The sequence below is a fragment of the Plecotus auritus genome (genome assembly GCF_963455305.1).
Source record: "Plecotus auritus genome assembly, chromosome: X".
NCBI classification, from domain to species: Eukaryota; Metazoa; Chordata; class Mammalia; order Chiroptera; family Vespertilionidae; genus Plecotus; species Plecotus auritus.
Window position 1 is genome coordinate 140117160 of NC_137784.1, and position 13932 is coordinate 140131091.

The 13932-nt window shown below is 40.1% G+C and overlaps 1 protein-coding gene across 2 annotated transcripts in view; it reads right to left on the reverse strand.

The window, feature by feature from the left end:
* Positions 1 to 3761: 3761 nt before the first annotated feature.
* RP2 (RP2 activator of ARL3 GTPase) overlaps positions 3762 to 13932 on the reverse strand; it is a 38157-nt gene continuing 27986 nt past the window's right edge. Inside the window, exons 4-6 of one of the 2 annotated variants that reach the window (XM_080652581.1) lie at positions 13266 to 13351; positions 9212 to 9320; positions 3762 to 3841 (exon numbers count right to left, since the gene is read on the reverse strand). In XM_080652581.1, the coding sequence (XP_080508707.1) occupies positions 9237 to 9320; positions 13266 to 13351 (170 nt within the window). In that variant the 3' untranslated portion in view covers positions 3762 to 3841; positions 9212 to 9236. Of the gene's footprint in view, positions 3842 to 9211; positions 9321 to 13265; positions 13352 to 13932 lie in introns of those variants that run through there. The other variant, XM_080652582.1, reaches the window with a different exon arrangement.

A 13932-nucleotide genomic window follows, 5' to 3' on the forward strand; every position in this document is an offset into this window, starting at 1 on the left:
CCCTGCTGGCCTGATCTCGCCCCCAACTGCCCTCCCCTGCTGGCCTGATCTCGCCCCCAACTGCCCTCCCCTGCCAGCCTGATCTCGCCCCCAATTGCCCTCCCCTGCCGGCCTGATTGCCCCTAACTGCCTCTGCCTCAGCCCCCACCACCATGGCTTTGTCCAAAAGGAAGTCAGACGTCTGGAAGATGGCCGGTCAACCCGGTCTAATTAGCATATTACCCTTTTATTAGTATAGATAGATTATATAGGATAGGATTGCTTAAATGTGGGGGGAGCCTTTTTCAGCAGGAGGAGATGCTCTTCGAAGACAAAAACACATAATCCCTATACCTGGACTGATAGCCAGCCATATGCACTATACTGCCAAACCGGTCATTAAAAAATTGAACCACTTTCTTACACCTTACACCAAACAGCTGCTGCCCTTAAAACCCCTCCTCAGCCCCCACCTTAGGTTCTGCCTTCGCAGTTCACCCAGATTTGGTTCTGATTGGTCAGTTTCTATGCCAGTCAGCGTCAGAAGCTCCACCTCTTAGGCAGCCATTGGCTCCTCGCAGTTCACCCAGATTTGGTTCTGATTGCTCGGTTTCTATGCCAGTCAGCGTCAAAAGCTCCACCTCCAAAAATAAAAAGGATCCCAAATCAATTATATAGAAAAGATTCCTTTATTAACTTTTGGTTGAGAATATGTTTGTATATTTTCAGAAAACAACTCCAAGACCATGTGGATTCCTGCAACAGAGAGGAATTGACAGGTCTGCTCCAACCACGAACACAAGAGGAGAAACAGTCCAGAGATGGAAGACGCTGACAATGCCTTGCCACACTAGCACTCAGCAGCTGTGCGTCGCAGCAGGTTGCCTAGGACCAAACCAGAGAGGGTCGGACCTGCATTGCCACCATGTGCCCACCATCCAGATATCATTGCTGACATGTACACATAAGGAACTGTTTGTCATTGAAATGGGGACTCAGAACTGTTGGACATTGAAATTGGGACTCAAACATTTTTTGTTATTATATGTTTATTTCTAGTCTGCAGAGGCAAGATTTTTTAAAGGAAAGAAATGGGGAAAAAATAGATACAGAGGCAAAGAAGCATTGAACAGACTGTCAAACTACAGCGGGAAGGCAGAGGAGGTTGGGGGGGGGGCTGTAAGAGATCAACCGAAGGACTTGTACGCATGCATATAAGCATAACCAATGGATAAAAGACACTGGGGGGGGGGGGCAGGTAAAGGCATGTACTGGGGGGAAGGGGAGGCCGGGGGGAGGTCAATGGGGGAAAAAAAAGGAGACTTATGTACTACTATTTGTAATACTTCAAACAATTTAAAAAATTAATTAATTAAAAAAAAGCTCCACCTCCTAGGCAGCCATTGGCTCCTAGCAAGTCACTCAGATTTGGTTCTGATTGGTTGGTTTCTATGCCAGTCAGCGTCAAAAGCCCCACCTCCTAGGCAGCCATTCGCTCCTTGCAATTCACCCAGATTTGGTTCTGATTGGTCAGTTTCTATGCCAGTCAGCATCTCCGGGCCTGATCATGGAGGTGGGGCTGATCAGCAGCCGCCCCAGGCTGCTGGTGAGTGGGCTGAACTGCTGACCTCTGGGAGAGAGAGGCTTGGCTGCAGGCGAGGCCGGGAGAAAGAATTCATCCTGCTTCTCTATTTGAGCCTCGCCAGCAGCTGCTGCCACTGCTGATCAGCCCCGCCTCTCTCTCTGAGAGGTCAGCAGTTCAGCCCGCTAGCCTGCTGTGCGCGCAGCCTGGCATTCGGTCGAGCCTCTGGTCGTTGTGGATGTTATGACCCCAGATCTTTGTATATATAGATTACTGGACCCTAAGCTACTCTCTAGGAATAAAAAGATTTCTAAGCCTCAATTCTAGCACTTGAGGAACTAACTAATGGTCTAGGTCAGCCGTGGGCAAACTACGGCCCGCGGGCCGGATCCGGCCCGTTCGGCTGTTCTATCTGGCCCGTGGAGCCGAAAGAGCGGAGGGTTCTCTTGCTCTCCCCTCCGCTCCTTTACTTTGAATTTATATTAGTTCACACAAACACTCCATCCATGCTTTTGTTCCAGCCCTCCGGTCCAGTTTAAGAACCCATTGTGGCCCTCGAGTCAAAAAGTTTGCCCACCCCTGGTCTAGGTTCAACAACTTTAATATGCATATGAATCCCCTACCTTGTTAAAATATAGATTATTTAACAGATCAGGAGTGGGGCCTGAGATTCTAAAGAGATTTAGGTGATGCTGCTGCTGGCCCACAGACAACACTTTAAGTCACAAGGGCAGCATGGATAAAGAAATGGAATAAAGGCCCAGCCAGCATGGCTCAGTGGTTGAGCATCAACCTATGAACAGGAGGTTATGGTTCGATTCCCAGTCAGGGCACATGCCTGAGTTGCACACTTGATCCCCAGTGTGGGGCATGCAGGAGGCAGCTGATCCATGATTCTCTTTCAACATTGATGTTTCTATTTCTCTCTCCCTCTCCCTTCCTCTCTGAAATCAATAAAAACATTTGAAAAAAGAAATGGAATAAAGGGTCACAGGTACTTGGAAATCTACAGAGTACTGTGTGAGCACCAGTAAAGGAACGCACCCTTCTACCTGAGAGCGTTAGAAAGGCTTTATATAGGAGGGGCTGAATGAGCTGAGTCTAGTTTTCCAGGTGATGGCAGGGGGAAAGTCAAGAGGTCTCACTGAAGTGCAGTGATTATGGTGTGAGATGGACAAGCCCATCTAAACTTTCTGACGCTCCATTTTCCCATTTGTGAAATGAAGGATTGAAAAGGTCCAGACCCTTGAAAGTCCTAAAACTAGATGATCTCTAATGAGATAAAATTTAAAATCACTTAACATATGACTTGTTAAAGTTAGGGTGAAATAGACATTATCAATGAGCCTAACAAACTGACCTACATTTGACAAAAGTACATCAAACAATAAGAAAACAGCACTTAACAGCTTATTTACTTCTTTTCTCCTATTCCTGTGGTCGGCAAACTGCGGCTCGCGAGCCACATGTGGCTTGCCGCTCTGTTGACTAATGAGTTTGCCAACCACTGACCTAGACTCTCGATTCCAATAATTACAGGCTGTTGTTGTTCCTTGTGATTAAGCCCCTATCCCAGTGGTCGGCAAACTCATTAGTCAACAGAGTGGCAAACCGCGGCTCACGAGCCGCAGTTTGCCGACCACTGTCCTATTCAGTTGCCTATTTGTAGGCAGTGTATGGCTTCATAGCTGAATTACTTCAAAAGAACACCACTCTCACTTGACTGGCTCAGTAATACTTAACATTTATAAAGTACCTTTCATCTTCAAAGCGATTTACAAACATCAGTGAATTACATGTCACATCACTCGCAAGTGACTTTTCATTAGTCCCATTACAGATGGGCCAGATTTAACGGAAATGGGGAAGGCAGGCCCCAGAGTGAGGGTGAGAGCAGAGGTGAGAATGTCTCTGCTACCTGTGCTCCTGTTCCCTCACCATCTATTTATAGGTGCGAATCCACCCTCACCAGGAAAACACCAAAACCCTAGAAAAGTAAGAAACTGCTGTTTCTGTGCATCTTGCTGGAGTGTGCCACTGAAAGCCAAAATGTCAAAGGAGAGAGATGAAGTTAAAGGCTTCTAGATATCTTCCCACGTGAGACTGACCTCCCCCAACACTCTACAGGCAGACCTCGCTTACTGTGCTTCACAGGTGTTGTGGTTTTTATAAAATGAAAGCAAAACACTCAACCAGCAAAAAGATTACAACTCACTTTATTGTGATACTCACTTTATTATAGTGGTCTGGAACCAAACCCGCAATATTCCCCACGCATGCCTGTATTTACCAAAAAAAAGAAAACCAAGTCAACAGTGAATGATTCCATTTTCACAAAAAAGGTTTCCATTGCTAAAATTCAAATGAAGTTTGGCCCCTTTAGTGTTATGCTTTTAAAGGGGAAAGTCTTTTCTAGAATGAGCTTTGAAGGAGTAATCACACCCTAATTACACTACCTTCTCTTCCTATAAAGTACAGAGTGAAATGTACCCCTTTTAAATAAGAATAGTAAATTTTAAGCTCAGCACAGCAAGAATTACCCAATAAATATGAAGTATTTTTAGTTATTGTATGTACATTTCTGTTTTTCCACAAATGTAGAAGCTTTAGACAGAAATAATGATAATAAATGTTATTTTTAAACCAACCAATCTGCAGTTTCAGTACTTCTGATTTATGGGCTAGGAAAGGGAGAAGTGTACAAAAGTCTGGTAATTGGGTAATAATTTAAAAGATCCATTTGTATAAACCTGAGAAAAGTATATCACAGAGGAGGTAGAAGAGGGTAAAGGGGGGATAAATGGTGATGGAAGGAGACTTGACTTGGGGTGGTGAACACACAATACTTAAAAAAAGAAAGTATGTTAGAAACAATTTACTATTTTCTTAAATATAGAAAAGAAAGATGTATAATCTTAGTAAGTATTCAATCATAATAAAATGTATCTTTTAACAAAGGAAGTCTCATATTGGAAATTCCTTAGATTAAAACAGGTTTTCTACTTCCTTTGCATTTTTCCAGAGTGCTTTGTGTGTACACATACATGGCATACAGCTCACTTCTCATTAACATGAGACAGAGATTAGAAAATTTTATTCTACTTTTATCATTAAAAATTTGTGTCATGATCAAATTTTGGCAAATATATGCGTAAATGTTTGTTATAGAAGTGCTCTTAAAAATAAGTGTTTAGCCATTTTCATTTTAACAACATTTATTATAAATCAAATTTTATAAACAGTAGATAAACTACATATAAAAGCTACACATAAATATACAGAAGCAAAAAACAGTACTAAAACATAAGCAGTACTATCAACACAAGAGAAATAAGGTAATACGATGTTTACACAAATATAACAAAAAATTACTCATTTTTCATTAATTCAAAAGCTATTCAGAAAGGAAATGTAGTATGCTATAATTGCTATCAAAGTTTAGAATTATAGAAACAACAACCATAGCACTACTTATTTTAAAAAATATTTTCAAATATTCGGAAGACAAATGACTGTCCTTAAAGACAAATTAGACTTGGGTAGAAGCTCTTCTTTAACTGAAGAATATAAAAATTTAGGCTTTGGTTAACAGATACTAAATTTAGTGGAAATTTAAAATTAACATCTTCCTTTTTTGTTATATTCCTGAGTTTTGCCAAAATACCATAGATAAAATAAAGAGCTTAATTTACAGCTTTGCATACCATTGTATTATATTTTTGAAAACAAAAAGTACTGTAAGTGTGAGTAATGGGGTTTAATAATGTAATCATGACTAGAAGGAACATGTTTATTTTAGCTTAACTATGAGAAAAATTAATGCCCTCTGACCCTACTTGCAAAGCTCATCTGTAAATTATGATCAAAATTATATTAAACCTGTCACCAATTTTTATTTGCATCTTATGAAACTGTTTTGATTTAAAGGAGAGGTTGATTATGTAGTATATGTAGAATGCTATTTAAAAAGATTAAAAGGAGGAAGTGAAACTGTCATTATTCACAGATGACATGACATTGTACATAGAAAACCCTAAAGACTCAACAAAAAAAACCCTACTAGATTTAATAAATGAGTCCTGCAAAGTAGCAGGACACAAAATTAACATCCAGAAATCAATGGAATTTTTATACACCAATAATGAACACTCAAAAAGAGAAACTAAAAACACAATCCCATTTCCCATTGTAATAAGAAAACTGAGATACTTAGGAATAAACTTAACCAAGGAAGTAAAAGACCTGTACTCAGAAAACTACAGGACATTGGAAAAGAAATAGAGGAAGATACAAACAAATGGAATAATATAGCATTTGTTCATGAATTGGAAGAATTAACATCAATAAAATGTCCATACTACTCAAAGCAATCTACAGATTCAATGCAATCCCTATTAAAATTCCAATGGCATATTTCACAGATCTAGAACAAATACTCCAAAGATTTATATGGAACAAAAAAAGACCCCGAATAGCTTCAGCAATCTTGAGAAAAAAAATAAGTAGGAAGAATCACAATACTGGATATCAAATTATACTATAAAACCATTGTAATCAAAACAGCCTGGTACTGCCATAAGAACAGGCATATAAATCAATGGAACAGAACAGAGAACCCAGAAATTGACCCAAGCCATTATGCTCAGTTCCTATTTGACAAAGGAGGCAAGAGCATACAGTGGAGTCCAGACAGTCTCTTCCATAAATGGTGTTGGGATAACTGGACAGGAACATGCAAAAAGATGAAACTAGACCACCAACTTACACCATCACAAGAATAAACTAAAAATGGATAAAAGACTTAAATATAAGTCGTGAAACCATAAAAATCCTAGAAGAAATCATAGGCAGCAAAATCTCAGACACCTCTGGTAGCAATGTATTTGCCAATACATCTCCTAGGGCAAGGGAACAAAGGAGAAAATAAAGAAATGGGACTACATCAAAATAAAAAGCTTCTGCATAGCAAAAGAAACCATCAACAAAATGAAATGGGAGCCCACTGTATGGGAAAACATATTTGCCAATGATACGTCCAATAAGGGCTTAATTTCCAAAATATATAAGCAACTCATACAACTTAACAAAGGAAGACAAACAATCCAATTCAAAAATGGGCAAAGGACCTAAATAGACACAACCATCAGAGAGATGCAAATTAAAACAACAATGAGGTATTGCCTCACACTTGCCAGAACGGCTATCATCAATAAATCAACAAACAACAAGTGCTGGCCAAGATGTGGAGAAAAGGGAACCCTCGTGCACTGCTGGTGGGAATACAGACTGGTGCAGCCACTATGGAAAACAGTAAGTAGTTTCCCAAAAAATTAAAACTGGAACTGCATTTGACCCAGTGATCACACTTCTAGGAATATATCCTAAGAATCCCGAAACACCAATCAGAAAGAATGTACGCATTCCTATGTTCATAGCAGCACAATTTACAATAGCTAAGATCTGGAAACAGCCCAAGTGCCCATCAGCAGATGAGTGGATAAAAAAGCTGTGGTACATTTACACCATGGAATACTATGCAGCTGTAAAAGAGAAGGATCTCTTACCCTTTGGGGCAGCATGGAAGGACCTGAAGGGTATTATGCTAAGTGAAATAAGCTAGCCAGACAAGTATCACATGACCTCACTTATATGTGGAATATAATGAACAAAATAAACTGACAAACAAAATAGATCCAGACACCTGGAGGCATGGAAGACTGCTGAATCTCAGAGGGAAGTGGGGAGGGGTGGGTGGGTAGAGATTAACCAAAGAACTTATATGTATATATGCATAACCCTCAGACACAGACAATATTACTGTAGGCCTGGGGGGATTCGGGGTGGGGGTAAAAGGGGACATTTGTAATACTTTCAAAAATAAAGATAAATTTAAGAAAAAGGTTGAAATATTGCAATGCTAATGGTTAGCACAAGGCCAGGCACAGGGTAAGTGCTCAATATTACTAATTTAAAGTGAAAAGTCTTTTAATGTATTATTTCTGGACATCACTACACAATTCAATGTAATAGTTATAAATTAATATGAAAATATCCAAAAAACAGTTTAAACATGAAAATACAGTTTTAGTAACAATAAGAGGAATTTTTACAAGTGGCTATTTTCAGTTTTAGTTTTATCAAAATAGAATTAAAGGTTCTTTTGAAAAAATATTCCTATAAAAGCTTCTTTCCTATTAGCTGCTATATGAAATGTGGATGGTAGGTTCAGTCACTTTAGACAAGATCAACCACCCAACATCTTCTGAACTGGGAGATGCTGGGTGGTTGATTACTTCAAATTACAATAAACCCCTTAAAACAGAGTTTCCCCTGGAGACTGAATCGGTGCATCTGGGGACTGGTTCCAACAATTGGACTTTGAAACAAGTATCCCCTGCCTCCTGACAAATTATTATGGCAGGTTGATTTGGAGAACAATGCTTTATTTTTTTTTAAGATTTTATTTTTTATTATTAAGGTATTATATGTGGAGAATAATGCTTTAAAGCAACCAAATAATTTTTGTCATGCTTGAACATTACTTGCTATGAGTGGCATATTTAATGAAAGTCAAATTTATCTAGCTTTTTAATCTACATAACTTATCATCATGCCTAAGTATGTCTTACCTGAATATTACAAGGTTTTATTCCGATTCTACTAATATCTCACAAGAGCTAATAAAACAGTAATCATCTTTTTGAAAACTGCTGGTGATTGGGCTTCTACAGTCTTAGTGTTGCATATATCTTTTCTTACCAGAAAGCAGAAGAGTCATCTAGCAGTTACAGTAAAAAACTGAACAGGGTGGAAATTATTCAAATAATCATACTACTCACAAAGTAGTCTTTAAACAGCTTTACCAACATCAGTTAGTAGAGTTACTTGCAAAACCAGTTATCAAATACCTATTAATTTAAAAATTCAATTTATGATTATGTCAAGTCTTATATACAGACTCTCATTTGCCATATTAAGCAACTAGGAAGCAATTCTTTAACAGAATATGTCTACATGAAAAAATGCACACAGGTTCATTCTAATTGACAAACTAATAACAAATCCCTCTAAATTAAAAAAGAAAATAAGAAATGGAATGCATTCTCAAACAAATATCATGGAACACTGAGGAAAGTTTAAATTATTAGAGATTTGAAAGAACATTTAACTAGGATTAAAACCATGAACTGTTAGCCACTTCTATTTTCTAATAACAGTATCATATGCAGAGAATCAAAACTGCAAGTTTAATGAAGTGGGTTAGTGGGTTACTTCATTTAAGCCTGGCCTGTGTGGCTCAGTGGTTGAGCATTGATCTGTGAACCAGGAGAACACTGTTCAATTCCTGGTCAGGGCACATGCCTGGGTTGTGGGCTCCATCCTCAGTAGGGGCCGTGCAGGAGGCAGCTGACTGATGTTTCTATCTCTCTACCTCCTTCTCTCTCTAAAATCAATAAAAACATACTTAAAATCAGGTCAGTGAAGTACCAAATTCTTAAAAAAACAAAACAACAACTTAATTTAAATGAACTATTTTTGAACCTCAAGTAAATGATGCAGTATTCAATAATTTATTGAAGAATCAACTTTAACAATGTTAGCCTTAGTAAAAGCCGTTGGTAATATACAAATTGAGAAGGGCTTTAATACCAAGTCCCTGGTTCCACGGTGCACTTCATATTCCCATCTGTATATCAGCAAAGTTGTAGAAGCCATCTATATCTCTAGATGCTGTCTCCTTGTTTTGTGATACAAACGTCTATTTTAAATATAAAAGAAACAAAAATAAATACTGGTAATCCCCACATTCCAAAGCCCATGTTCTCCACAGAACAAAGTTATAAGCTTGCTATTTAAAATAAATTTAAGCACATCATTTATAATATTTAATGTGTAGATTTTCTGTAGAATCCATGCAATATAGTTTCAGTTGCTATAATGTAAATTAAGCTCCTTTAAAAGCACTTATGATGTAATTAGATAATCTCAAGATATATTACCAATTAAAATAAACTACTTTCTGAACAACAATAAAGCAGAACTCAAGAGAACCCTTTAAAAAAAGCTTTTACAAATGTCAGCCAGGAAACAGAAGAGACCCGAGTCCCATTCTAGCTTTACAAACTAGCTGTACGATGCTGAAAATTTACTAAACCTCTCTGGGCTCGGTTTCCACATCTGTAAATGAGAAAGTTGGATCAGATCATCTTTAACTCATTCAGACCTAAAAACAAGTCATATAACCATTTTCTCTGTTTCCTTTTTTATTCAATCTCATTATATTTGCCCCCACCTTAATAGTATGTGATGATAAAATGAGGTAAAAGACAAAATACTTTAAATTACGCAAATTCAAGGAACCATAAGCCGAATCAGACTGCAAAACCCACAAATTTCCTCTCATCCTATATAATAAAAGCCTAATATGCTAACTGTCCAGTCGACCAGTCAGCCGTTCAATCAATCAAAATGTAATATGCTAATGATATGCTAAGGCCACTCAATTGCTCGCTATGATGTGCACTGACCACCAGGAGGCAGACACATTGATCTGCAGGTTAGCTTGTTGCTGGGATTGGGACTGAGTGACATGGGCCAGACATGCCCTGGAGCCCTCTCGAGGTCCCTTCCTGGCTGGCCCACCTCCCACGTCTCTTCCCGGCCCCGATCATGCATCGGTAGGGTCCCTTGGCCTGGCCTGCACCCTCTTGCAACCCGGGACCCCTTGGGGGATGTCAGAGGGCCGGTTTTGGCCCGATCCCGCAGGCCAGGCTGAGGGACTCCACTGGTGCATGAATTCGTGTACTGGGCCTCTAGTATATTTATCAAAAATAATCAGTTACATATATAATCATTTAATCCTTTTACATGTTTGTTTTTTAAGTTACATTAAGTCTGAAGTTCTTAAATACACAACTTCATCAACATATCTAGAAAATACCTATTTGTAATGATATCTAGATAAAGCTCCAGTTCAATTTTTGAGGAAGCATTACTGAAACAAATAAAAATGAACACTGGGCAATGGGATCATCTGTCTAAATCAGGGGTGGGGAACCTTTTCCCTGCCGAGGGCCACTTGGGTATTTATAACATCATTCTCGGGCCATACACAATTATCAACTTAAAAATTAGCCTGCTGTATTTGGTCAAACATTTATTTCACCCCTAATGCCTTGGCAGGGCCAGGCCAAATGATTTCACGGGCCTTATACGGCCTGAGGGCCGGATGTTCCCCACTCCTGGTAAGAAGTATATAATGTTAGAAATACAGATAAGCTCATCATAAGTTAAAAATAGCATAAGTTGCCTGGCCAGTGTGGCTTAGTAGTTGAGCACTGATCATGAATCAGAAGGGGCCGGTTCCATTCCCCATCAGGGCACATGCCTGGGTTTCAGACTCAATCCCCAGTAGGGGGCGCGCAGGAGGCAGCTGATCAATGATTCTCATCATTGATGTTTCTATCTCTCCCTTTCCCTTCCTCTCTCTGAAATTAATAAAAACATATTTTTAAAAAATTGTGAGCAAAAACATGGTTATTGTATTTTTAAAAAATAGTATAAGTTGAAAATGCATTTAATCCACCTAACCTACTGAACATCATAGCTTAGCCTACCTATCTTAAACGTGTTCAGAACACGTACATTAGCCTACAGTTGGACAAAATAACCTAACACAATGAATACACACTGTAGAGTATTGGTTGTTTACCCTTGTGATGGCAGGGCTGACTGGGAGCTGTGACTCCCTGCAGCTGTCCAGTTTATGAGAGTAAGGTAAAGCATATCTCTAGAACAGCCTTGGGCAAACTACGGCCAGCGGGCCGGATCCGGCTGTTCTATCCGGTTCTCTTGCTCTCCCCTCCGCTCCTTTACTTTGAATTTATATTAGTTCACACAAACACTCCATCCACGCTTTTGTTCCGGCCCTCCGGTCCAGTTTAAGAACCCATTGTGGCCCTCGAGTCAAAAAGTTTGCCCACCCCTGCTCTAGAAGTATGATACCTACTGAATGCCTATCACTTAAAGTCTGAAAGTCATTAAGTCAAACCATCTGTATAACATTTTTTCAATATATCATTCACTATTTTTTAAAAAAAGGACCTGACGCTTTTGATGAGACTTTTCACTTTAGAAACTTAAGTATTATTGATGGTTTTTAATAAGTACATTCTTATTTTATAAGTGTGTAAGCAATTAATATTTTAGTTTGGCAAGGAAAAACCAAAGCTTGGCTTCCAATTATTTATCGTAGGTTCTAAAAATCATGATCTGCTTTTTTAAAATTCCATGCAACACTGGGGCTAGAAAGTACTATTTGATTGTAAGGGAAAGGAAATGAAAAGGTTTGATTGAAATACAAATATTAGTCGGTCCCAGAACCCTGCCTAGGAGGTGGGGAAGTCATGTGTGCCTGTAGTTGTCTGTAGCTCCAAGGCTATGGTGAAATGGGGGATTAGGGGGGGGTGTGGTTTTGGGAGATACAAGGGCCTAGGGCTGATTCTGGGTAGTCAAGGGATTCTGGGGGGGTCTCCGTGACAGGTGGAAAATTAATGGGGACACTGGGAGCCCTGTAAAATAATGATCCTAGGGTCCTGGAGGTATTTCAGGAGTAGGTTGGATTCTGAGGTTGTCTCTAGAGTACGGACTTTTTTGGAGCCCTGGGGGTTCCTTATAGGTGCAGAGGCCTCTAGATTACTAGGTTTTGCTTTGGGAGATGAGGAGGTCCCAGATCATTGGGAAGTTTGGAAGACAGTGAGATATTTCTGGAACCTTGGGGATCTCTCTGGAAGATGGGTTGGAGGGGAGTGCTGGCATTGGGGGCATTTCTGTAGCCTTACTGTTCACAATGGAAGTCCCTGTTTTTCTGGAAACTTCCTGGGGGAGGTCTTTAGGCCCTTGAGGTGATTTTCAAGATTAAAAGGGCAGTTGTTCTGGAGTCTTGGGGTTCACCCCTAGGAGTGGGGGAGAGGAATGTTTCTAGAAGCCTACTAGGGGCTTTTGTTAGAGGTAGGGGGATTTAGAGAACCTTTGAGAAGGAGTCTTGAATACCTTGGAATACCTTGGGGCTATTTCAGGGGACCACTGTTTTTCTTGGAGATGACATTGGGAAAGGTGAGATGACACACATGAGCTCTGGGTTCTCTCTGAAGCTGAATTTCCTGGAGACTGATTTGAAGGCAGCCGGAGATGCTGGAAATTCTCTCTGACTCTGAAACAGTCTCTCTGAAGTTGTCCCTGCCTTGCCTGACATGTGCTCCTTCGAGGTCACAAAGAGAAGCCCTGGATTCTGGGATCCTGTGGATGGGATGTCTGTTTTTGATCAAAGTGCATTTTTTTAAAGTGTGCTAGGTCCAGGCTGGGGTTTGTGAGGCGGAGCTGGCTCAAACAAGGACAGCCTTCAAAGAGAACTGTTATTGCGGGGGTCAACGACAGGAACTTGACACTATGTAAGTGCCCTAATGGAGGCTTCCAGCAGGTTGGAGTATCAGGGGAGAGGTCAGGGCCTGCTTGGCAGTAGAGCCACTCTAAGCAGCCCAAGTAGGATGCCCTCTCACCAGGGGAATGTGGGCCTAGGCAAGTATCTGGGGTCTTCAAGGGATGTCAGGGCCAGTGGGCCAGAAGAGCAGCAGTGCTGAGTCATGCTGAACTCAGCTCAGGATGGGGCTAAAAAAGAAGAAATACAGTCAATGAAATCTTGTACCTTGGTGCTCTTGAATATCTCGTTGACAACATTTTGACAATCTTCTACAACACGATCTCCATTAAACTCCAAGGCAATAACAGGACCTATAAGCAAACCGAAGAAGTGTTGTCTTATCAAGAATACAAATCTATTCTAATATTAATCTTTTTGTACTTCCCTGAAGAATCTCTACCTTCTTCTTTGGAAGTAAAAGAAAAGTAAGAAGGAAGTATATAGATGGAATGTCACTTCAGTTACTTCTTCCTACTCTAATTATAGTACAAATTAACAGAGTCTCATCACATGATGGGTAGCTTCAGAGCTACTATAGGACTATCACATTTTATTTTTTTTATTATTATTTTTTTAAAATATATTTTATTGACATTTTACAGAGAGGAAGGGAGAGGGATAGAGAGCTAGAAACATCGATGAGAGATAAACATCGATCAGCTGCCTCCTGCACACCCCCCACTGGGGATGTGCCCGCAACCAAGGTACATGCCCTTGACCGGAATCGAACCCGGGACCCTTCAGTCCGTAGGCCGACGCTCTATCCACTGAGCCAAACCGGTTTCGGCAGGACTATCACATTTTAAATTGATTTTGGAGAGAAGAAGGGAGGGAGGGAGGGAGGGAGGGAGGGATAGAGAGAGAGAAACATTGATCCATCGATTGGTTGCCT